The sequence below is a fragment of the Pelophylax lessonae genome, assembly GCF_965119305.1.
Source record: "Pelophylax lessonae genome assembly, chromosome: 4".
NCBI lineage: Eukaryota > Metazoa > Chordata > Amphibia > Anura > Ranidae > Pelophylax > Pelophylax lessonae.
Window position 1 is genome coordinate 177,118,603 of NC_138771.1, and position 27,594 is coordinate 177,146,196.

At 42.4% G+C, this 27,594-nt stretch overlaps 1 protein-coding gene across 1 annotated transcript in view; it reads right to left on the reverse strand.

Annotated features, from left to right (window-relative positions):
• The window catches only part of BEND7 (BEN domain containing 7), a 123,616-nt gene extending 96,732 nt beyond the window's left edge, over positions 1 to 26,884 (reverse strand). The window contains exons 1-2 of the mRNA XM_082255413.1: positions 26,421 to 26,884; positions 14,713 to 14,790 (exon numbers count right to left, since the gene is read on the reverse strand). Of these exons, the coding sequence (XP_082111539.1) occupies positions 14,713 to 14,790; positions 26,421 to 26,481 (139 nt within the window). The 5' untranslated portion in view covers positions 26,482 to 26,884. The remainder of the gene's footprint in view (positions 1 to 14,712; positions 14,791 to 26,420) is intronic.
• Positions 26,885 to 27,594: the final 710 nt, after the last annotated feature.

Below are 27,594 nucleotides of genomic sequence, written 5' to 3' on the forward strand. Positions count from 1 at the left end.
GCTGCCACATTTGGCACCTTTCGGGGGGGTGCAGATACCTGCCAAAACCAGGTACCCGCTCCCACTTCCGGGTAAGATCGCTGCAAGCGTGCGGCGATCTATAAAAATTCAAGCCCCCCCCCCCTGTCTTCTGGGAGACACACAGGTCCCAGAAGACAGCGGGACCATTCAGAAAGTGCAGCGCGACTTGCGCATGTGCAGTACTAAACAGGCTGTGAAGCCGCAAGGCTTCACTTCCTGTTTCCCTTAGTGAACTTGCTGGTGCCTGCACATAGAGCCGATGGACAGATCAGGTTTGGGTGGCAACATCCCAGGATCCCTGGAAAGGTAAGTGCCCTTATATTAAAAGTCAGCAGCTACAGTATTTATAGCTGCTGACTTTTAATTTTTTTTTTTTTACAGCCTGGAACTCCTCTTTAAGTGGTCATTAAAGTGGTTCTAAAGCCTAAACATTTTTTACCTTAATGCGTTTCTTGCATTAGGGTAAAAAAAGTTTAGGCATCGTTTTTGAACCCTCATCCATCGTATACTTACCGGAGCCCTCATTCAGTCCAGCGCTGTGCACGTTTGCAGCTTTTCTCTCCCCCACTTCCATGTCTCACTGGCTTTGCTGGGGCATCGGGAGCCATTGGCTTCCAGTGCTGTCAATGAAAGCCAGTGATGAGGGACCTCTCATCCCGCTGTTGTGTCAATGGATGCTGCAGCAGGGCTCAGGAGTGAGCACACATAAGTGATCCCCTGGGGATTATTGGGTTCCTGTAGGGGCACTGAACAGAGAGGAGGGGCCAGGAGCTCTGGGGGGGGGGGGGGAGGACCGGAGAAGAGGAGGTTTGGGGCCGCTCTGTGCAATTCCATTACACAGAGCAGGTATGTATAGAAATGTATTTTTTTTAATTTCCATTACAATCACTTTAAGGCACAATGGGCCAGAAGGATTCTGAGAAGTATGGGTTATACTGCCACCTTCAGGAGCATTGGACACTGGCAAACAAAACTGTTAACAGGCCATATGTAATACCCCTTTCGTCCCCCATCATGCCTCAGTTTTCTATTAGTGTTCTAAGAGAATAGACATCTTTTTCCCTCAGGGAAAAATCAACTCTATTTTACTTAATTTATTTTTACTTTTTTTCCCCAAGATATTTTTTTCTTCTATCAAGATTCCTTATTGGCTGCAGAGCCATAAGAGCTCAATTTGCAGCTTTCTGGATTGGCTAAATATTGTCATTGCTTTGGAGTCCATACTTAGACCCTGTGATGATGAAGATGAGAGGCCAGCCTGTAATGAATAAAAGAAAGGTTTGGGACTTTGAGTGAGGTGGAGACCAGAATGCTGGGAGACATGGGTAATAAAAACATTTTATTACTGTACAACATCAATAGACACAGTACAATATGTAAAATAGCAATTCATGTATAAACAGCATATTACAAACATATCGGTCGGTCTGATGCATTTGCAGGTACACAAAATATGCATAAAGAGTATAGGGACTATGGTACTTCGTATTGGCCACCCAGTCCAAAGTTGCTACATTATTGCCATACTGTAGGCGGTCTGCAGGGTGCACCATGGTAATGAATGTTGAATCAAAAACTTGCTGCAGCAGTCATGGATCTAATATATATCATGTGTTGAATCACACAGAATTGCTCTAAACGTTCAATAGGTAAGTAACTGTTTAAATTGATTGAGTAGCGTTTCATTTCTGTATAGTAGAAAAATTTATGACATCCTTGTAGCTCTACGCGTTTCATGGCTAAATACCACTCTTCAGGAGCGGATGCCAAAAACTCTGTAAAAAAGTATAAATGTAAAAAAGTATAAATGTAACTATCTGTTGATCGACTAAAATCGCATATATGAAAATGAGGAGGGAGGAAAGGGTTATCCAATCCTATGGTTACTTACAAGATGGCTGTCATTAACAAAGTGCAGCTCTGTGGGCGCAGGGCATCGTATGTGCCTCCCCCGGGAGCTGTGGTGGTCATCCCCGCAGTCCCGCACAACGCACCACACACATCCCCATAAAAACGAAGTGCAGAGTAATGAAAAAATGTGGGTTGCGGCTGTGTTACTGTGAAAAAGCAAAAAAACTACTAAGGGCTCTTTCACACGGTCCGCCTCCGTAGGCGGATCCGTGTTGCTCAGCGGGGATCGATCCGCGATCCCTGCTGAGCCAGGGGATGACAGCTCCGTCTCCGCTTGCAGAGCGGAGAGGGAGGTGTCTCAGCCCCCGCTGCCCTCTATGGGGGATCGGATGAGAGCGGACCACCTGTCCGCTCTCATCCGATCCGATCACTGAACGGATGGAAAAATAGGGTTTCCATCCGTCCAGATTTCACGGACAGGATCGGATACGGATGGCAGCGGGTGTCAGCGGAGGTATCTCCACTGACATCCGCTGCCCCATAGAGCTGCATGGAGGATCCGATCAGATGCGCCTAAAAAACTGACAGGCGGATCTGATCGGATCGCCCGTGTGAAAGAGCCCTTAGAGTCTGAAATAACAAAAGTATGGGAAAAATGGCACGTGTAGAAGTGGTGAACCAAAAAATAACTCCCCACAGCCCAAAAGAAATAAAAAGAAAAAAAAAATATAGAAAATAAATTAAATATAAGTAGCAATAGGAAATACTCCAAGAGAATCAGTCAGAATAACCAAGTAGTATGTAGGTGCACCTACTACTTGGTTATTCTGACTGATTCTCTTGGAGTATTTCCTATTGCTACTTATATTTAATTTATTTTCTATATATTTTTTTTTTCTTTTTATTTCTTTTGGGCTGTGGAGAGTTCTTTTTTGGTTCACCACTTCTACACATGCCATTTTTCCCATACTTTTGTTATTTCAGACTCTTAGTAGTTTTTTTGCTTTTTCACAGTAACACAGCCGCAACCCACATTTTTTCATTACTCTGCACTTCGTTTTTATGGGGATGTGTGTGGTGCGTTGTGTGGGACTGCGGGGATGACCACCACAGCTCCCGGGGGAGGCACATGCGATGCCCTGCGCTCACAGAGCCGCACTTTGTTAATGACAGCCATCTTGTAAGTAACCATAGGATTGGATAACCCTTTCCTCCCTCCTCATTTTCATATATGCGATTTTAGTCGATCAACAGATAGTTACATTTATACTTTTTTACATTTATACTTTTTTACAGAGTTTTTGGCATCCGCTCCTGAAGAGTGGTATTTAGCCATGAAACGCGTAGAGCTACAAGGATGTCATAAATTTTTCTACTATACAGAAATTAATCGCTACTCAATCAATTTAAACAGTTACTTACCTATTGAACGTTTATTGCAATTCTGTGTGATTCAACACATGATATATATTAGGTCCATGACTGCTGCAGCAAGTTTTTGATTCAACATTCATTACCATGGTGCACCCTGCAGACTGCCTACAGTATGTCAATAATGTAGCAACTTTGGACTGGGTGGCCAATACGAAGTGCCATAGTCCTTATACTCTTTATGCATATTTTGTGTACCTGCAAATGCATCAGACCGACCGATATGTTTGTAATATGCTGTTTATACATGAATTGCTATTTTACATGTTGTACTGTGTCTATTGATGTTGTACAGTAATAAAATGTTTTTATTACCCATGTCTCCCAGCATTCTGGTCTCCACCTCACGCAAAGTCCCAAACCTTTCCTTTATTCATGTAACCAGGGATGGGGGCACTATATTCGGTGCTCCATTTAAAGTCCCAACTTCTGCCTTTTTTCAGGTCAGCCTGTAATGTGACCTTCAGGCACTGGGCTCTGCCTGAGGTGCTCTCCAGCCACTAAATGTGTTGTGTTAGTTAGCTGGAGAGAGCTTTTTTTAGGTCCAGGGTGGTGATACCCTCACTGGTACAATTCTGTATTTGTGAGTATGCCCACTGGAGAGGCAAAGAATTAATGTGCATGTTCACTGGTTACTTCACTGGCACTCTCCAGTGCCTGGTTATTGAGCTTGTTGCTGCATGGTGCTGTCCAGACAATCACTGTAAGTACTAGGGTTTTGCCCTTTTTTATGTGAGTCTTGCATTTGTAATGGGTCTCTTGTTGTATTACCGCCAAGGTTTATCACTATGGAGATGGTGTTGCAACACTGGTTTGTTGTGCCACACTCGTTCTGGCATGTACAATTGTCTCCAGTTGCCTCCCCATTGGGGTTAGCACTGTGGAGTATGTGTTGCATCAAACTTGATGCTATACTACCAGTTGTTGCCCTCCCTCTTGGCCTGTCCACTACACCTTGAGGATTTACATTGGTGCTAGATCCTGTGCTTGCTCAGCTGGGTATACAGGATATTTCTATGGTAGGATATCTGGATGACCTCTTTCTAAGGGAACAATTGATAATTCAGTGGTTTGGTTGGATCCTAAACCTTCAGAAGTCAGCACTGGAACCAACTCATCAATTGGAGTATTGAGGTCTCCTCCTATGTACTATTCAGTTCAGAGTTTTCCTGAATCTCTGCTTCCATGTTTGGAATTGCAGCCCAAGACTTGACCAATTCTTTGCATGACAGTTCTGGGCTTCCTTTGAGGTAGTCCTGTACTGTGTGGCCAATTCCACTCCAGACTGTTGAAACTCAATCTCTGGATTGACAGATTTGCCTGGCACCCAGAACCAGGATATCTTTGCCCTGGTAGCTCCTGAATCCAGCCTTGGAGTCAGGGAAGTCCTTCCTTACATTAATCTGGAAGATTCTCAAGATGAATGCCAGTCTGTCTGGCTAGGTGTAGACCTGAACACCCTACTGGTTCAGGAAATTTGGTCACCAGGGGAAGCTGGTCACCCATTTCAACAATGCCACAGGAGTGGCATACATCAACCATCAACCAACCATACATCAACCATGTGCTTTGGGCAGAATATCATGTTCCAGCCCTGTCCGCCATGCATGTTGCAGGCATAGAGAGTTGGCAAGCAAACTTTCTCAGTCAAAAAATTCTAAACTCAAGGGAGTGGTTCTCTGAGTCCAAGACCTCTGTAGCACGTGGGGAACACCAGACATGGATCTCCTAGCTTCTCAATTTAACAATGAGCTAAGAAAGCTTGTTTAAAAAGAACCAGAGATGTTCTAGCCATGGCAGTGGATGCTCCCATGATTGCATAGGATCAGTTCAGACTGATCTATGCCTTTCATCCTCTGCAACTCTTTACTTAGTTTCTCTGCAGGATCTAGACAGATGGCATCCTGAGGATACTCATTGCACTGAACTGGTTCAGGCAGATGTGGTACTCAGACCTTATCAGTAACAATAATAATGTGACGTATGCTGATACATTTCTTTTCATGTAGGGTTTAATATCACTTTAACAAATGAATGTTAAGTGAAACATTATATCATGCTTCTATGCATTGAATTTTACAGATATTTCTCAAAGTGAACCTGTGTTGAGAACACAATTTTTCTGACTGTTGAAGCTAGTTGATTGGATTCAATGCTGAACTAATTACTACTTGAGCCCAGTAGTTCAAGAAGTACTAAAGACATTACATTTGCATGGCAATCAGGAAAATATTATATCTAGAAGGAAATTCTAGCAGTGGCAGCCATATCTTTTCAAAACAGAATTCCTTTAAATGGTCAGCCTGCTCAGTTTTGGCAACATAACCCTATTAGAAGTAAATTTTGTAAACAGAGATAAAGATACCTAGATCATGGATCCCTTAAAACATAGCCAATATCACAAATCAAATTACATAAATTTATATACAAAATGTATTTGAAGTCCAAGATCATTTGTGAAAGTGATAAAATGAAGGTACAAATCTGTATACTAAATCAACCAGCTATATCTACTAAATCAACCAGCTATATCTACTAAATCAACCAGCTATGTCTACACGCTTCACAATTCTTCACCAAAATACCACCAATAATGTGCTTCCAATTTATAAATAGTGTGCGAGTGTGTGTGTTCCAATGATAAATGGGCACTTTCACTACTGATCATATGAATGAAAAGCTCACTGAAAAATGTATAGACCCACAACTCAATAGAAGGTGTTAGAAACATTTTGCAATAAAATTTAGCAGGGGTTTTTCAACTGCATTTCTATCTTTCCTTAGTCCCTCCAAAAAGTAGAAACTGACATAGGGGTCAATTCGCTAAGAAGTAAATAACAGAAAATACAATTCAGTAAAATACCGCATGTGGTAAATCAGTTCTGAAAGTTCAAATCACGTAGAATTTACAGTTAAATACTGAACGCGATATTTGTTCGATTTACTGATAATTACTGCGTTATTTAATGCTGTAATTTACTGCATTGAGCTGGTTGCTGAGGAGCGGACTGTAATTTGTCAAAAAACATATGATTTTTTTTATGTTTTAATTAATAATAATAAAAAAAAAAAGATTTACTATACTATGGTGTCAATTCACTAAGCTTTACTGCATGCAATAAGGGTATCATGTTACTTATTTTCAAAATCATCGAATGCATTAAAATTTTTGCTGGTGGTATCACATGCAGTATTTGTCAAAAAACAGCCTACTGACAGCTGATGAGTCATCTGTTGTTAGGGATACGGCGGCTGGCTTCCCGGCCCGCTGCTTAGCAACCAGCACTTTGTCAAAAACAGCCGGGGGATCCCCCGACCCCCTGGCAATTTTTTGACAAATACCGCATGTAATACCGCCAGCAAAACCCTGGTGGTAATTATTGCATGTTTTTTACTCTCTGGTCCATTTGTGAATTCGACTTTTTATGCAATATTTACCGGCACATTTTTTTTTTCCCGGTAAATACCACATAATCATTATTTTTATTTTTGTTTTGTGAATTGGACTTAATTTACCGCATTTGATAATTTTGCAAATAAGTAACATGATACCCTTATCGCATGCAGTAAAGCTTCGTGAATTGACGCCATAGTATAGTAAATCTTATTTTTTTTTTAATTAAATAAAACTTTAAAAATATTTGAAGGTGCTTACGATAAGAACAATCTTAACAAGCAATTCAGATTTTTAGACTCCTTTGAGTCAGCATGCCTGAGTACACAGGGCAATGATGTCACCCTTAACTTGTATTTCAGGATGCATTTCATCCTATGAACTTTTAAGAATTAGACAGGTGACAGTCACCCTACCTGTAAACACTTCCTTACTTTCTGGATAAGAGTGCAATTTTAAACAACTCCATATCATATTTGTGATATTATCTGCTTTCTTAATAGTCATTTTTCTGGTATATCTAGTTTATTTTAAGAATTATTATGGGCTGTTTTAATAGTAGTTTTTATATGAAGTTGTTTATCATTGTCCCTTATTGATAGCATTTTGAAAGCATACTGTGGACAATGTTTGGACAATCAAAAAAATCTCATATCATACTAAAGGGAAGTTCTATGATCAGACTATACTCCACTCTTCAGGGTCTTGAAACTAATCTTAACTGATGATGTCACTGTGTCAGATGCAATGACATCATTATGCCAACCAGTGAATGGAGTAAAGTGCATGACGCCATTATTCCCCAATTCCAAAAAAGTTGGGACACTGTACAAATTGTGAGTAAAAAAAAAAATGGACTAATTTACAAATATCATAAACTTACATTTTATTCACAATATAATATAGATAACATATCAAATGTTGAAAGTGAGACATTTTGAAATGTCATGCCAAATATATGCTCATTTTGGATTTCATGAGAGCTACACATTCCAAAAAAGTTGGGACAGGTAGCAAAGAGACCGGAAAAATTAAATGTACATATAAGGAACAGCTGGAGGACCAATTTGCAACTTATTAGGTCAATTGGCAACATGACTGAGTATAAAAAAAAGCCTCTCAGAGTGGCAGTGTCCCTCAGAAGTCAAGATGGGCAGAGGAACACCAATTCCCCCAATGCTGCAAAAAATGTGGAGCAATATCAGAAAGGAGTTTCTCAGAGAAAAATTGCAAAGAGTTTGAAGTTATTATCTACAGTGAATAATATCATCCAAAGATTCAGAGAATCTGGAACAATCTCTGTGCGTAAGGGTCAAGGCCGGGAAACCATACTGGATGCCCGTGATCTTCGGGCCCTTAGACGGCACTGCATTACATACAGGAATGCTACTGTAATGGAAATCACAACATGGGCTCAGGAATACTTCCAGAAAACATTGTCGGTGAACACAATCAACCGTGCCATTCGCCGTTGCCGGCTAAAACTCTATAGGCCAAAAAAGAAGCCATATCTAAACATGATCCAGAAGCACAGGCATTTTTACTGGGCCAAAGCTCATTTAAAATGGACTGTGGCAAAGTGGAAAACTGTTCTGTGGTCGGACGAATCAAAATTTGAAGTTCTTTTTGGAAAACTGGGATGTCATCCGGACTAAAGAGGACAACCCAAGTTGTTATAAGCGCTCAGTTCAGAAGCCTGCATCTCTGATGGTATGGGGTTGCATGAGTGCGTGTGGCATGGGCAGCTTACACATCTAGAAAGGCACCATCAATGTTGAAAGGTATATCCAAGTTCTAGAACAACATATGCTCCCATCCAGACGTCGTCTCTTTCAGGGAAGACCTTGCATTTTCCAACATGACAATGCCAGACCACATACTGCATCAATTACAACATCATGGCTGCGTAGAAGAAGGATCTGAAATGGCCAGCCTGCAGTCCAGATCTTTTACCCATAGAAAACCCATAGAAAACATTTGGCGCATCATAAAGAGGAAGATGCAACAAAGAAGACCTAAGGCCCCTTTCACACATACGATCCATTTCTCCATTTTTCATCCATCCGTTGACAGATGAAAAAACAGACATCAATGAATCCTAATGTAAAAACGGATGACAACAGATGATCATCCGTTAAAATCCGCTTTCATCCGCTTCCATCCATGTCCATTTTTTGGAATGGATGAATGCCCTATTTCTCATCCATCAAAAAAACGGATCGGACGAAAAACGGATGTAAACGGACAAACAGTCAGTTTTTCATCCGTTTTTGCATTGGTAGTGGATGTAAAAAAAAATGGATGAAAAACTGATGAAAAAAACGGATGAAAATCTGATTAAAAAAAACGGATGAAAAACTGATACATTTTGACGTGACTGAACTGATGAACTGAACGGACCGTGTGTGTGAAAGGAGCCTAAAACAGTTGAGCAACTAGAAACCTGTATTAGACAAGAATGGGACAACATTCCTATTCCTAAACTTGAGCAACTTGCCTCCTCAGTCCCCAGACGTTTGCAGACTGTTATAAAAAGAAGAGTGGATGCCACACAGTGGTAAAAATGGCCTTGTCCCAACTTTTTTGAGATGTGTTGATGCCATGAAAATTAAAATCAATTTATTTTTCCCTTAAAATGATACATTTTCTCAGTTTAAACATTGAATATGTCATCTATGTTGTATTCTGAATAAAATATTGAAATGTGAAACTTCCACATCATTGCATTCTGTTTTTATACACAATTTGTACTGAGTCCCAACTTTTTTGGAATCTGGTTTGTATATATATATATATATTATTAAAAACACATTGAAACCCAAGTGGAGTTTCAATGTGTTTTTAATAATAATAAGAATATATATTTATATATAAAGGGTTTTGTACAATATAGTTTTTGTATGTAAAAAACTTTTGATACAATTTTTGTACATGTCTTCTGGTCTAATTACCTGTTTGGCGACGGTACCATTAAAATCTCTCTTGCTGCCCCCCAATTCCTGTTTTTTCTATGTTCAGATTTGGGATGTAGGTACCTTTTAGTTAAAATATACCATTGAGGTATTGCCTGAAGCTAATTGTTTTTCATAAACTATTGGAGTTGATCTATCAATATACCTCACTGGAATCTATGGGAAAAGCTGTTGAGACAAGGAGAACTATTCCAATCCAAACTCCAGACCAGACACATCCAATGGAGAAAAAATTATAGTTTTTCTCCATTGGATGTGTTTCTTGCCCCACTTATCAAAAGCTCTCCATGAGAAATGTTTCATCCACCCAGCATAAATTGGCATTCCAGAAAAAGTAATAACTAAATTCCAAAGAAGTAACATAATCTGATGATTGGGCAGTTTATGATGTGGGTAGAATATAGCATTATATCTACATCATTAGCAGTCCACAAAAGCATTACATAATTACACTGCATACAATAGAAAATGATGCAAAACCAAGCTTAATCTATAAAGAAGTGCAAAGAGCAATGAGGATTTGCAAAGTACAATAACCCATAAAAATCAACCACACCTCAATTTAAATTTTCAATTCTCACTGACCTCTGTATTACGCCATTGAATAAGACAGAAAGTCACTATCTACAGGAGTTCTGCCATAGTTCTCAATAAATAGTCTGCACAGCTATGTATGACAAGACTGAGGCACCTGACCTGATGTGACTCATTATTAGGCAACACAATCTTTAAAAAGAACATCAAGCACCTAAATAACCAACTATACAGGATCCACAAGTCCAAGATGTATGAAGAATAATGTATTAGATTTTGGTCTGATCATATGCTTTCTCTGGACGAAAGCCAGGTCAATCTTTTCTACTGTTGCAGGCTTTGCTTATAAGCATTTCTGTATGATGGAACTGATCCTTTGATACCTGTATTTTTTGGATCAGGGGACCCTGTCTGGGGCACCCTTTCCTGTATATTGCATCCCTTGCTTGGAATCGACAGATTGGTTCCCCTCCCCGTGGTTTTCTGCATGTAAACATAATTGAATCCTGAGGAAGCTCAGCGGTTTTGAGCGAAACGGGTCGTTCCACCAACCAGATGATGTTATGTATCATATGTATTTATTTTTGACATGTTAACAGTGACTGTCATCTTTATCTTTTTGTATCATAAATAAATGTATATTTTTAAATTGATTTTGTTGGATATTTTGGGCACATTCAAATCACCATTCTCCAGGATTTGCTGGCTATTTTTCTTCTTCCCTATCCTTTCCTTTCCCCTTTCCCCTCCCTGTTCCCTGTTTCCCTGCTAGATCTGGGTTATACTGTATACTAATGTATTGGATTTCTTTCCAATCCTTTAATATTTCATTAGAAAGGTTTTAAAACAAACTGCAGACCATCCCAAAAATCAAAATACGTATACTACTTTGCTGAATGTAACTACATTTTTAACTCTATGCACACAAATATTATCTTAATGGTCCTATTTCATCAAAAGATAAATACTTAATTCTTTAGTACAGTAGCCTATGATAATGACTAGTTGGAATATACTGCATGAGTTAGGCCACTACAAATTGTTTGCTGAGGGTTAATACATAAGAATATAGGCACGTCATTGAATAAAACTGTTGACAGTGCATGGCCCTGCCACCTAAGTAGTAGTATTGAAGATAACACATTCTCACCAGGTTCTCATGTGGTTCTCACAAGGTTCTCATGTATGCAGAGTGAGGGGCTCCAGAGTAATGTTTCTGAGTGGAGAAAACTTGGTTTTTGTTTTCTCTCCATTTGTCCTTCCTGGATAAGGGGTATGGAGTCTGGAGACATAGGACCTGACAGTTGTTCAGGGCTCCACTCAGTCCCCAGGAGTCTGTGAGGCTGTAAAGGAGCAGTCAGAGTGTGCCTGCACGGTGCAGTTGTAGTCTGTGATGGCACAGACAGAGGCCCTAAGCCTGGGGTTCAGAGCAGTGCGGTCTTGCAATGTTGTACTCAAATTAAAATTATATTAATTTTTTCACACAAATAGAGCTTTCTTTTGGTGGTATTTAATCACCTCTGGGTTTTGTATTTGGGGACCCTGTGATTGACATGTGGTATGACAAATCAAAGCACAGCAGGACAGGCGGGCACACACACATGCCCCCTACACGGAAATTTAGAATCACGTATAAATACATGACTCTGCGCAGCCAACACGCACTGTAGCAGTAAAACTACAGTGCATGGTCGGCAAGTGGTAAAAGAATGCTTGTTTTCATATTTTGAAATGATGGTGAAAACCCTTGTGAGGGCAACAGTTCATTTTTTAGCTTTTCATTTCTGTTCAAATAAAGTGGGCCACAAAGCACTAAAACAATATTTTTAGCATGGAGTGAACTCACAGGGAAGCACTACACTTGAAACTTGAGCAACACCCCCCAAAACATATTACATATACAGTATCTCACAAAAGTGAGTACACCCCTCACATTTTTGGAAATATTTTATTCTATCTTTTCATGCGACAATACTGAAGAAATGACACTTTGCTACGGTACAATGTAAAGTAGTGAGTGTACAGCTTGTATAACAGCGTAAATTTGCTGTCCCCTCAAAATAACTCAACACACAGCCATTAATGTCTAAACCGCTGGCAACAAAAGAGAGTAAACCCCTAAGTGAAAATGTCCAAATTGGGCCCAACTAGCCATTCTCCCTCCCTGGTGTCATGTGACTCATTAGTGTTACAGGGTCTCAGGTGTGAATGGGGAGCAGGTGTGTTAAATTTGGTGTTATCGCTCTCACTCTCTCATACTGGTCTCTGGAAGTTAAACATGGCACCTCATGGCAAAGAACTCTCTGATGATCTGGAAAAAAAGAATTGTAGCTCTACATAACGATGGCCTAGCCTATAAGAAGATTGCCAAGACCATATAGCAGTTTAACAGGACAGGTTCCACTCAGAGCAGGCCTCGCCATGGTTGACCAAAGAAGTTGAATGCATGTGCTTAGCGTCATATCCAGAGGTTGTCTTTGGGAAATAGATGTATGGGTGCTGCCAGCATTGCTGCAGAGGTTGAAGGGGTGTCAGCCTGTCAGTGTTCAGACCATACGCCACACACTGCATCAAGTTGGTCCTCATAGCTGTCATCCCAGAAGGAAGCCTCTTCTAAAGATGATGCACAAGAAAGCCCGCAGTTTGCTGAAGACAAGCAGACTAAGGACATGGATTACTGGAACCCTGTCCTATCGTCTGATAAATTTATTTGGTTCAGATGGTGTCAAGTGTGTGTGGTGGCAACCAGGTGAGGAATACAAAGACAAGTTAGTCTTGCCTACAGTCATGCATGCTGGTGGGAGTGTCATGGTCTGGGGTTGCATTAGTGCTGCCAGCACTGGGGAGCTACCGTTCATTGAGGGAACCATGAATGCCAACATGTACTGTGACATACTAAAGCAGAGCATAATCCCCCTCATTTTGGAGACTGGGCCACAGGGCAGGATTCCAACATGATAATGACCCCAAACACACCTTCAAGATGACCACTACCTTGCTAAAGAAGCTGAAGGTAAAGGTGGTGGACTTGCCAAGTATGTCTCCTTACCTAAACCCTATTGAGCATCTCTAGGGCATACTTAAACGGAAGGTGGAGGAGTGCAAGGTCTATAACATCCACCAGCTCTGATGTCATCATGGAGGAGTGGAAGAGGACTCCAGTGGCAACCTGTGAAGCTCTGGTGAACTCCATGCCCAAGAGGATTAAGGCAGTGCTGGAAAATAATGGTGGCCATGCAAAATATTGACACTTTGGGCCCAATTTGGACATTTTAACTTAGGGGTGTACTCAGTTTTGTTGCCAGCGGTTTAGACATTAATGGCTGTGTGCTGAGTTCTATTGAGGGGACAGCAAATTCAGGGCCGGATTAAGAGCATCATGGTCTTTGGTGCTGAGGATTTTGAAGGGCCTTAAGGGCCGTGCCTTGGCATGCACCCAGAGGAGGAAGGGTGCAGCCATGCATGCCTAATTCAACATGGGATGCTGTCTCTGAAGCCCATAAACACATCCATGCATCGGCAACTGTCCCTCCTTGTCAGGCCTTCGCGCTGTGTGGGGAGGTTCTGAGGGTGCTGCCTGGGGAAGCGAGCATAGAAGCCAGACTTCTGTGTTTACAAGTGACAGAAGAGTGGTAACAGTGAATATGGCCAACCCGGGGCCTATATAAAAGCTCCAATAGCCCCTACGTTAATCTGGCCCTGAGCAAATTTACACTGTTATAGAAGCTGCACACTCAATACTTTACATTGTAACAAAGTGTAATTTCTTCAGTGTTGTCACATTAAAAGGTATAATAAAATATTTACAAAGATGTGAGGGTCATATTCACTTTTGTGAGATACTGTATATATATATATATATATATATATATCATATATAACACATATATTTATACAGTATATATATATTTATATATATATTTATAAACACTTTTGAACATAGATATTTGTTAGGACGGCATCCCTTTTGATTACTTCTATAACACCTTGAAACACAGTGTACAAAATAATGAAAATAGACCTGTGTATCACTTTTGGTCCTTCATGGAAATGAAACCTTTATTTTTAGGTTCACACTTTCTACAGCCGCAGGTCACAGCAGGGGTCCAGTTCGTCCCTGTTTACCAATTCAGATGCGACGCAGGTTCGAATTTCTGCCTGAATTCACACCTGAAACGGAGCCAAAGACACACAGGACCCTTTTCCAATGTGGACCGTGGTCATTGCAGAGCTGTGTGAAGCGGCTCCATTGAGACCCTGTCACACTCTTCTGTCATGCGAATTGGATGCGTGGAAACCTGCATCCAATTCGCATCAGTGTGAAGCCAGCCTGAAATATTTGTAAAGACAATTTTCTTGTCCTGAGGGATTTTAGGCATTTTTACCTTTACCTTTAAGAATCTCATTTCAAAAATTTCACAGTATTGCAAAAGTAAAAAATACTGTTTTTAACATAACTGTGCATGAAATTCCAGTTTCAAGATAAAAGTTAAACACTGAAGACATTACCTGAAAAATGCTGAGAGTCAACAGATTCTCCATTGATATCACTATAGTCGGCAGCTTTAAAGATTTCAGGGTGGTAGTCTGCAAAAAAGTTTATGAAAAAAGATTAGACTTTAGCATTCAAAATATAAAGAAAAAAAAATCAGAGCTACCAAACTTAACTGAGTTCCATGTGATCTATACCAACCTTAAGGCCCGTACACATGATAAGAAAATCGGAAGTAAAATTTTGCCTGACGAACGATCTGCCGATTTTCAGAATGTTAGTATGATGCTTTTAAAAGCCGATTACGAATTTTCGGATGACAAAAACTGGATGTGCAGGCTATAAAATTTTCATCATACGTGAACGCAACGTAACCTCTTCACTTTCCATATGAGACTAGCATGCAACAAAAATGGAGGAGACTCTGTTCGATAACCTGATCGTGTGTACGAGGCTTTAGTGATATCCATGTTAACAAATGCTGCATCTCAATTTGAGTAACAATAGACAAGCAAAAACAAACAATAAAGCATAGATTTCCTATTTGTTAAGTAAAATGTAAATTTCTTCACCCAATCTGCCAAAATCTGCCAAGCCATTCTGACAGGCTACGTTCTGTCACTAAGCCCCGCCTCCACATATTCCTACTGGCCTATCACTGGCTATAAGGACTACATAGGAGGCAGGTAATAGGATTGTGCGGTAGGTGCTGAGGATTTTCCTGTCTCAGCGGCCTAAGGTTTGGCCATGATAGGTAGGTATTGGAGGCTACAGCTATGTGTACCTTTTACCTGCAGCAGTTTGCCTCCCTATCCCCTAAAAGCAGTCTCTTTAAAACACATCAATACAATTATTTACATCCAGCTGCTCTCTTTTACTTATACAGCATGTCTAAAAATGATAGAAAAAAGATTATACATTTTTATTTTTATGCAGATATCCACAGGTAATAAAGCTCATGCTGGTATCCCTTCTCATTGTGCTCTATACTGTATTTAACAATGGTGACCATTGAGATGAAGTGCAAGAGAGTATTTTCTGAAGAGCATATAATCATGCTGAGATATTGGAGAGAACACAAACAGCATAGGCGTGCGCACAGGGTGTGCCGGGTGTGCCTGGGCACACCCTAATCACCTTGTGTGGTGCAGATTCCCTCTGCTGCATGCTCCCCCCCTCCCCTACTCATTGTGCTCTATACTGTATTTAACAATGGTGACCATTGAGGTGAAGTGCAAGAGAGCATTTCTGAAGAGCATATAATCATGCTGGGATAATGGAGAGAACGCAACCAGCATAGGCGTGCGCACAAGGTGTGCCAGGTGTGCCTGGGCACACCCTAATCACCATGTGTGGTGCAGATTCCCTCTGCTGCATGCTCCCCCCTCCCCTACTGATTGTGCTCTATACTGTATTTAACAATGGTGACCATTGAGGTGAAGTGCAAGAGAGCATTTCTGAAGAGCATATACTCATGCTGGGATAATGGAGAGAACGCAACCAGCATAGGCGTGCGCACAGGGTGTGCCAGGTGTGCTTGGGCACACCCTAATCACCCTGTGTGGTGCAGATTCCCTCTGCTGCATGCTCCCCCCTCCCCCTGTGTCCCCACCACCCCGCAGCACTGCCAGCTTCCCTTATCTCCTCTCCCGCCAGATGTTGTGGGGAGTACTCAGTCCCTTTCTCTGTCTCAAAAGTGAGACCCCTAATATTTCAACAAAGCCCCCCAATAGGGCTCCTAAAACAATTGTAAGATAATATTGTAAATATTGTTGAACACAATATTGTTTATTCTTATAAAACTGTAAAAAATAAATAAGAATAAAAAAACTACTGACACCATACTCTGCCCTACTGATACAATTCACTGCCCTACTGACACCGTCCACTGCTCTACTGACTGACACCATACTCTGTCCTACTGTTACAGTTCACTGCCCTACTGACACCGTCTACTGCTCTACTGACTGACACCATACTCTGTCCTACTGATACAGTTCACCGCCTTACTGACACCGTCTACTGCTCTACTGACTGACACTATACTCTGTCCTACTGATACAGTTCACTGCCCTACTGACACCGTCTACTGCTCTACTGACTGACACCATACTCTGTCCTACTGATACAGTTCACTGCCCTACTGACACCGTCTACTGCTCTACTGACTGACACCACCCACTGCCCTACTGACATGTCCACTGCTCTACTGACTGACACCATACTCTGTCCTACTGACACCAAACTCTGCCTTACTGACATGTCCACTGCTTCACTGACACCGTCCACTGCTCTACTGACTGACACCATACTCTGTCCTACTGATACAGTTCACTGCCCTACCGACACCGTCTACTGCTCTACTGACTGACACCAACCTCTGCCTTACTGACATGTCCACTGCTTCACTGACACCGTCCACTGCCCTTCTGACACTGTCCATGATTTATAACATGTTTATAGTTACTTATAAGAGTGTGTGTGTATCTATCTATCTATCTATCTATCTATCTATCTATCTATCTATCTATCTATCTATCTATCTATCTATCTATCTATTTATATATATATATAGTGACAGGAAGTCAGGTAAATCTGTGGATGTAGTCACAGACAGGAGATACATTTCCACCTGGTTTAGAAAATTCACCAATTACTATAGGGTGTCGGCTGAAAAAGTAGCCAGGACGGCTTAAGGAAGTTGAAAGGCCTTCAGCTGTTCGGAATGAGGAAGTTAAGGCCTCTATAATTTGTCCAAAGGAAGTCTATTGATTGCTGCCTCCTGACACTGTGTGAGCTGGGGAGAGGAGGACATTCAGATGTGTGCCTCCCGACGCTGTGTGAGCATGGGGAGAAGGATTGCTGCCTCCTGACGCTGTGTGAGCTGGGGAGAGGAGGACAGTCAGATGAATGCCCCCTGAAGCTGTGTGAGCATGGGGAAGACCTCCTGGAGCGATGTGCGCTGAGGAGGGTAAAAAGTGTGAAGACTTCTCAAGGTGAGAAAATGAACTATTTCTATGTGGAAGAAATAAATGAACTGTTTGCTATGTGAAGAGACAAACAAAGGAATGTGTTCTATGTGAAGAGAAAAGCAAAGGGACATGTTATATGTGAAGAGGAAAAGGGACATGTTCAATGGACATTTGTTATGTGAAGAGAAAATAAATGGACTATTAAGTGTCTGCTGTAGGATCAGCAAAGTTTGCCCAACAGTAGGTTGGAGACAGACTCCGTAGGTAGGTTCATGTATGTGAGAAGGTAGCCGCCCACAGTGGCAAGGATTTATTTTGTGTTTTATTTTTATTTTGATGTTTTTGAGGCTTGCACTTGTGTGAAGAAAATTGCAAGAATAAAACTGTTGTTTGCAACCACCTCTCGGCTATCTCCCTGTGTAAACGCAACCCCCCAAGGGGTCATCCATACCCGCCACCGAGCTAATCTCCCACAATATATATATATATATATATATATATATATACACATACACACTGCACATATGTACAGTATATACACACACAGGTATGTTTGAGCTTTGTTGTACACACCCTAATGCAGTTCACATATCTCTTTTTATGGACAGAAGACATACAGTACACAGCCTGTTAATTCATTATGGCATTTGTTAACAAGCCCCGGGATCTAGGTGTCCAATCCTTTAAAAAATAAAGACTAATCCTTTGCTACTCTATCCAAAACTAAAAAAAAAAAGTTTGGGGTTTACATATGTTATAAGTAAACCAACCTGTACATCACTCACACATTATTATAAAATGATGATTATTATTATCATTATTATAAGGTGGAGACAGACATCGTCCACACACATAAGTAACCAAACCAAAGTATGGCAAAGAAGCAAATACTGTACAGCTGTACACTGTTGCAGAAGTATGAAAGTAAATGAATAAAGCCTAAGTTTACCTAAAACAAAAAAAGAAAACATCAGCACAAGGGACATTACTTACTCTCAGTGAGATGCATCCCTTGTGCTGCTGAGCCTTCCTTTTGCTGAAATTTTCCTCTTTTGATGACCCCTACCCCCATAATCTGTCGGACCAGAGGGTGTTAAGGCTATGTTCATATGTTAGTGTAGCGGATCGCGGGCAGAACACCGCGATTCTGCCCCCGATCCGGAAAGCATTGCAAATCGCGGGACGCCTGTGCGTTGCCGTTGATATGCAATGGCACCCCAAACACTGTGCGATGTTGCCGCGATTTCCACCTGCCGAATCGCGGTAACATCCCGCAAACAAAATCGCGGGTCGCATGACGCCCCAAAGAAGCTCTTGTACCTTTTTTGGGCGTCATGCGACCCGCGATTTTGTTTGCGCGATATTACCGCGATTCGGCAGGCGGAAATAGTGGCAACATCACACAGTGTTTGGGGTGCCATTGCAAATCAACGGCAATGCACAGGCGTCCCGCGATTTGCGATGATTTCCGGATCGCGGGCAGAATCGCAGTGTTCTGCCCGCAATCCGCTACGCTAACATGTGAACGTAGCCTAATAGAACTGAGAGACTGTGACAGGCACTCAACAAGAGCGCACAACTATGCCCGCCATTTCCACCCAGCTCCTCCAATCATAACAGCTGTACTACAGCTTCTATGACTGAAACATGAGCTCTGAATGGAGGGAGCAGACCTTTCCATCATCTACCTATCTCCCATTCACAGATCCTGAGCTGGGCAGAAAGGGCAAGTATAGTCAGACTTTCTTGAGGAGAGTCTGTCAAAGTCCCTTTTTTTATATTAACCCCCTTGTGCTGATTCTTTTTTTCATTTTAGATTAACTATTAGATTGATTTACTAAGACTGGAGAGTGCAAAATCTGGTGCCGCTCTTCATAGAAAGCAATCAGCTTCCAGGATTTTTTTTATCAAAGCTTAATTAAACAAGCTGAGGTTAGAAGCTGATTGGCTACCATGCACAACTGCACCAGCTTTTGCACTCTCCAGTTGTGACAGTGCCTTGCCACCCATAGTTGTTTATTTCCTTCAGTTGCATTATCAGGGACTGAAATGCTCCAGGAAAGCTCTTTCCATACTGAGCTAATCAAAATGACCACAGCTGAAAGTCATATGGCTTTGTGTGCCATTGAGAAGGTGATTAGCTACACCTGATTGAGTTAACAAAACATTCCCCCCCCCCCCTCTGTTTTTACCTGGTAATCTGGCCAGTAACACACCTCCTGTATTAGGGTGCACAGCACACACTCTGCATGAAGGGGCAACAGAGACATCTTTGAAAATCAGCATTATCAGTTGAGGGGGGGGGGGGGGTGATGTGTAAAATGTACTAGCAGATTTAAGATACGCCAAAAAAATTGAAGCTAAACTCCAGCTCACATTTTACAAGCAGTTAGAGCAACACCTTTATTGCTTTTGGAGTAAAGGTTTTACATAAATAAATTCTGATCACCGTAAGCACCCCTGTCAGTGTTAAATGGTTTGTCTTCACCATCTAACTGCTACATCTGCTAGATCACCAGGTGAAAAAAAAGGAAAGAAAGCTTAAAAAAGAAAACGATTGCAGCCCCCACATCTAAGGATTAGTAAACTGCAATATAATAAATGCTTGTTTTGGGGATTACTGGCTATACACTGACTACATTTTAGCTGGTCCACCGGGGAATGACCCAATTGTGATCAGTGTGTGGGCTCCCCCTCTCAATAGAAGTTGATTTTGTTATTCAAAGCCTGGGCTCTCGCTGATGCAGTGTAGGAACCACAGCGATTCCTGTGTGGTTCCCGCACCGCATCAGAATCGCAGGCAGTTCACACTGTGCTCTGCCAACTGCTGCGGGTGTCAGAGCTGGATCACATATATTGCAATGACAGAGATCGCATGTGATTCGGAGCTCTCTGCTCTGCAAATCACGTGCGATGCGAATTCAACCATACAGATTGTATGGCTGAATTTGCATCGCATTCGGACACAACTCGCACAGGACCCTTTTTTTGGGTCTGCCCCAGAATCCGATCACATGGGTGTTCACATCTATGCGATCCGATTCATGTCTGAACTGACAGTTCATACTGCGATATGCAAACTGATCTGGGGGTGTCGGTAACTTTGTATTGACACCCCCAGCGATTCGCATATGGCAGTGTGAGCTGCCTGTGAGTTGAATGCGATGCGGGAACCCGCAGTGGATTCACAGGGTTCCCGCATTGCATATGCATGAACGGGGACTAAATATAAAGTTACTGACACCCCGAAATGAGTTCGCAGAACCCAGTGCAAACTGTGGAATCGGAAGGAAATGGATTGCACGGGTCTGAACATCCATGCGATCCGATTCCAATGCGGACAAAAAAAAGGGTTCTGCATGTGCGGGTCTGTTGTGGATCCAGTGCGAATTGAGCCCTACATAATATATGGCTTTGTTTGCACCGCACTGAATTTGCATGTAATCTGTACAGGAATCCAGTGCGAATCTTGTACAAATGACATGTGATGCGGTAGACAGCATCAGTGTCACCCAGCCAAAGGGACTTGCTGGAAATTTTCTGATGATTAGCGTCTGCAGCCAATGAGTTGCAGCCAATGATCTGTGTATTGAGTTGCTGTGAGAATACAATAATCTGGGGGGGGGGGGTCCCTATATTCACCTCATTTGTGGGGATGGCCCAATCTTTTTTTTTTTTTAAAAAACTAACTATGAATGGCCAGCCTTGTGCATGGTTATTAAAAAGGTAAATAATACGAACAAGTGCAATAATAAACTAGACAATATAGAAGGAAAAGCCACATTTCAGCACAGTCATACATGTGACTGAGCTCTCACACCAACAGCCACACATTCCTGACCAGTCAATGACAAACCTACAAGTAAGATATTCATAATGAGTAACCCTCCCTACCTCCCTCCCTACCTCCCGACTGGCTTTTCCTGACACTTTTACCTTCTGTTTTCCAATCATAAACCAAAGTCACTCAAATTAAAAAATCTATATCCAGCTAAGTAGATTAGAAGCAGTCATTGCCAAGAAATCATAAGTGTAAATAAAGTAAGTGCAAATACCTGCACAGTTTAGGAGATATTCATTTTACCTACAGGTAAGGCTTATAATAGGCTTACCTGTAGGTAAAAATTAAAAAGAGGAGTATATTACCGCTTTAAAAATGCATTTCCTCGATTCATACAGAGCAAAGCTGTTCCCTGCTCAATCACAGCTGTCCCCAAAAAAAAAAAAAAAAAAAGGAGTCTCCCAAATGTTTATCAACATTGCCAAGGCTGGGAGATAACTATAAACACATTGTTTTACAATGTATCATTTTTTTCTTCTAGGCCCCTTTCACACAGACGGACCCGTTTATTTGGCGGATCTGAACGGATGCCCCATGTATCTCTATGGGGCATCGGATGTCCACTGACATCCGATCCGATCAGATCCGTCAAATCTGGACGGATGGAAACCCTATTTTCCATCTGTCCAGCAGATCGGATCGGATGGGATCGGATGAGAATGGACAGACGGTCCGTTCCCATCCGATTCGCCCATAGAGAACAGTGGGACCTGACGGCTCTGTCTCCGCACACAGTGTGGGGGGACACAGCTGCCATCCACCTGCTTAGCGGGGGATCGGCAGATCGATCCCCCGCTGAGAAAAACGGAGTCCGCCGACGGACTCCACAGTGTGAAAGGGGCCTTAGGGTAAAGGAATTAAAGCAGAGCTCCACCCAAAAGTGGAACTCATTTGCTCCCCCCCCCCTCTCTGGCAACACATCTGGCACCTTTCAGGGGGGAGGGTACCTGCTTTGGTAGGTACCCTTCCCCACTTCCAGGAGACAGCGCCGCGGCACCATCCTCCTTCTCCGTGCCCCACCACTGAGCCTATGAGAATGCGCAGCGCACTACATGCATGCGCAGTAGGGAACCGGCTGTGAAACCAAAAGGCTTCATTGCCAGTTTCCCTTAGAAAGAATGGCGGCGGCAGCACCCGGCATCCAATCCAAAAATCATCTGAGGTGCTGACACTGCGGGTTCCCTGGACAGGTAAGTGTCTGTATATTTAAAAGTCAGCAGCTACAGTATTTGTAGCTGCTGATTTTTAAAAAAATAAATTCTCCAGGCGGAAGTCCTCTTGAACTTCCGTTTGTAAGTCCTGGTTCACACTGCTGCGATGTGGGAAACCCTGCGAATCAGTTCCGGGTTTCCGCATCACACCTGAATCGCACAGAGGTTCACACTGAGATCTGCAAATCGCTGGGGTGTCTTCGTAAAACTGATGACACCCCCAGATTTATTTGCAGATCGCAGTGCGAACTGTGAAATGGTGTAGGAATCGGTTTGCATAGGTGTGAACAACCATGTGATCCAATTCCAGTGCAAACCAAAAAAAGTCCTGCACCATTTTGGTGCGAATGTGATGCGATTTCAGCCATAAATTTTTTATGGCTGAAATCGAATTGCACAGACATCGCATGTGATCTGCACAGCAATGCAGTGTGAACCACATACGAAGTCTGACATTGCACTAGTGTGAACTGGCACCAAAGGAGGACAGTTTACCCTCTTAAAGACCTTTTTCTGACACTTGTTGCTTACAAGTTACAATCAGTATTTTTTGCTAGAAAATTACTTAGAATCCCCAAACATTATATATATATATATATATATATATATATATATATATATATATTGTTTTTTAGCAGAGACCCTAGAGAATAAATGGCGATCATTGCAATAATTTATGTCACATCATATTTCCGCAGCAATCTTTCAAACGCAATTTTTTTTAGGAAAAAATACACTTTAATTAATTAAAAAAAAAACAAAACCGTAAAGTTAGCCCAATTTTTTTGTATAATGTAAAAGATGATGTTACATTGAGAATTGTGATCTTTATTCTAAGCAAAAAAATTGTGATTCTCATTTTATCCAGAATCCTGGTGCTCTATTGGCAAGTATAATACAGTACATTTATTTATTATTATAGATACGTATATGCCGTAGTGCTGTCAATTTATGCAGCTCTTCACATATACATTTATTGTGCATTCACATCAGTCCCTGCCCTCAAAGAGCTTACATTCTAAAGTCCCCAATGCACATTTATACACATACTAGGGCTGATTTAGACAGTATCCAGTTAACCTACCAGCATGTCTTTGGAGTGAGGGAGAAAACTGGCGTAAACGAACACAGGCACAGGGAGAACGTGCAACTCTAGGCAGGTAGTGTCCGGGTTGGGATGCAAACCGGCAACCCTAGTGTTGCTAGATGGAAATGCTAACCACTTAGCCATTTTGCTGCCCATATTTGTTGTGGAGAGCACAGTGGTTAACTGGTACTGTAAATTTGCAGGAGTGCCATCATGTTCATTGGTTAAAAGTACATGGTGATGAGTATCATTGCAAGGGGAGCATTCTTCCCAATGACCACCACTGTAAGAAGCATTCGTCCTACTGACCACCAACGTAAGAGTCCTCTGACTGACCACCAATGTAGGTTTTTAGGGTTCTCTGAATGCTTTAAAGTATATGTTTTGCCAACATCCCTGGGTCAGTAAGGTAATGAGAATTTTTGGTGCCTCAAGCTTGAGGCACCAGAAATTCTCATTACCTTACTGACCACCAATGTAAGAGTCCTCTCACTGACCACCAATGTAAAAATCCTCTCACTAACCACCAATGTAGGGGGCATTCTTCCCAGGAACCGCCAGTGTAGAGAGCATTCCCCTCAGGAACCGCCAATGTAAGGGTCCTCTCACTGACCACCAGTGTAGGGGGCATTCTTCCCAGGAACTGACAATGTAAGGGTCCTCTCAGTGACTAGCAGGGTAGGGGGCATTCTTCCCAGGAACTGCCAATGTAAGGGTCCTCTCACTGATCACCATTGTAGGGGGCATTCTTTCCAGGAACTGCAAATGTAAGTGTCCTCACACTGACCACCAGTGTAGGGGGTATTCTTCCCACTGATGACCATTGTAAGGGTCTTCCCACTGATCACCAATGTAAGGGTCTTACCACAGACCATCAATGAAAAGGTCTCTTCAATGACCACTAACATATGGGGCATTCTTCCCAATGACCACAAATGTAAGATTCTTCCCACTGATCACCAATGTAAGGGTCCTCTCACTGACCACCAATGTAAGGGGAATTCTTCCCACTGACCACTAATGTAAGGGGCATTCTTCCCATTGACCACCAATGCAAGGGTCTTCCTACTGGCCACCAAGGTAAGGGTCTTCCGACTGGCCACCAATGTAAGGGGCATTGCTCCCATTGACCACCAATGTAAGGGACTTCACGCTGACCACCATTGTAAGGGTCTTCCCATTGACCACCAATGTAAGGGTCTTTACACTGACCACCATTGTAATGGTCTTTTCACTGACCACCAATGTAAGGGGCATTGCTCCCACTGACCACCAATGTAAGGATCTTCAGGATGAACAACAATGTAAAGGTCATGCAATTGACCACTAATGTAAGGGTCTTCCCACTGGCCACCAATGTAAGGGTCTTCCCACTGGCCACCAATGTAAGGGTCTTCCCACTGGCCACAAATGTAAGGGTCTTCTCGCTGGCCACAAATGTAAGGGTCTTCCCAATGGCCACCGATGTAGGGGTCTGTCCACTGACCAACAATGTAAGAGACATTGCTTCCAGTAACCCCTGATAATACATTTTAGTAGCTTTTTTTTCCAGAAACCTGCTTTCAATGGTTCCTCTGGGAAAAAAAAGTTGAGAAAAGTAGAGAAAGGCAATGCTAAACCATGTATTACATTTTTTTTTTTTTTTGTAAATTCAGACAGGGTACAACTACAAAGTTCATTAAGTTGGATCATTTCTCTGAATCCAAAAACTCTAGAAGTGTCCTGTTGCCTACAATCAGAATCCTTCAATTCATATAAGAAGAAATGTAAGTTATACACGGCGTGCTATATGTAGTGCTAGCTGGGGACCACTGAGACAGACACTGTCACCTGCCTTGAACTCTGCAGGCTGAACACTTTGCCACTTAACAAGGTCTGGGGATCTGTCATAGGGAGCAGCACACACACACACTCACTATACAGCCCTCCCTGCACACTCATGGCCTTTTCCTCTACACATTACAGCCGCTGATGACAGTACGCTCATCATTAATAATTGCGTTTTGTGATGTATAAAGGAATAAAACCTGCTTAGGAAAGATCCACTTTTATAGGATTATGATTATTAATATTATGAAAAAAATACAAGAAAAAAAGGCAGTATACATTCCCATCCCAGAGGAGAAAGGGCAGGTTTGCTTTGTAAATAGTGACAATAAAATATGCTAAAAGATGACAGTAGGAGTAAACGTGCCGTGCAATGGTCTGGCATGATGCCTGCGCCTGGCTCTGTGTGGGCTCCTTCCAGCTTTTGTCCTCTGCAGCCCTATTAATTCATCAGCTTGTCTGTCATTGTGTCTCCCTGCGGACAGCAAAACAAACTGTCACTGGGGAAGAGGGGGGGTTCAATGGCAGGCCCATACAGCAGGCAGATTGTAGCCTATTGCAGACAAGATCACACATATAAAAAAAAGGAAGGGGGACTGCAGCTGCTGCAGAACCTCTTGGAATAAGCAGACACACTCAAACAATCAGTCTGTGTCCTATGATCCTCATGATGTATGTTGTCCTTATCACTGTGCCTGCTGTCACTGAGCTCCCTCCAGCTGTCACTTCTGACAGGTGTCACCCATCCTGACCCCCCCACATACACAGCACAATGCCCAATGCTTACCTGGCTTCACCAGTTTGTAGCTCTGGGATTTCCTGCTCCTCTTCCTTTCAGAGAACTCCATTGTGGAGCAGTTTTGGTGGCTCTGGTTATTGTTGCTGGAGGCAAGAAGAAGGAGCAGAGGGGGAGAAGAAAGATCAGAGAGATTAAGAAGAAGACAGAGGAGAGGAGGAAGGGGAGGAGGGGGGGAAGAAATGCAATAAAAGCCCCAGAGTGGCACAAGGACTGCCAGGGACTGGGAGCTCTCACTTCCAACTGGTGGCAGATGGGAAAGTTTTTCCTTGCTTCCAATGGGAAGGTTTGTAGAAATAATGCAGAGCTGTCAGATCATAATCCCTGGGAGCTTCCTGGAGGCACTCATCATTTCCCCACAGCACCCTGAGGTCCTGGCAATAAGACATCCGAGGTCCCCCTGAGGACTGAGAGCCACACACAGGGCCCTCTCTCTCTCTCTCTCTCTCTCTCTCTCTCTCCCTCTCTCTCTGTTTTGCTTTCTCCTTTTTTTTTTCTTTTAGGGTCAATGATAAACAAGGGAGAGAATGACTTAGTGATGGAGGAGGAGGCTGACACCTGCTGGTGAAGTGTGGTAGTGCAGGTGTGTGTAGGGTGATGTCGTCACAGCCGGGTGCTCGGTAGAGGGAGGGGAGGGCAGGCAGACAGCAAGCAGACACGCATGCGCAGTGATTGCTCCTGCAGGTGACACTTGTGTGTGATATATCCTACGATCTTACATCACATGTAGTGAATGGAGAAATATATTGATCTTCCTTGGTGTCACCATAATAAGATCTGATCTCATCGTCACAATCTATTACTCATAAGCACAGGGGGCAATTCATGTGATCTTTACAACATAGAATACAATAACTGCCTGCTATGTGTTATTTGGATCCCATTTTTTTGCATGTGTTTCATATAGTGTGACAGTGAACTTGCGCTTTTTTAACATTTAGATGTGTTGCCATAGCTTCCAGCTGTTCCTGATTTTGAGGGACTGTCCCTGATTTTGTGGGACTGTCCCTGATTTGGAACAAACTCCCTCTGTCCCTCTTTCCTCCTCATTTGCCCCTCATTTTGGTCTGATCTACAAAGTTCTATTTAAAATGGACTCTAAAGCCCCGTACACACGTACCGATTGTCGGCCGTAAATATTCGGCCGCCGACCTATCGGCCGATT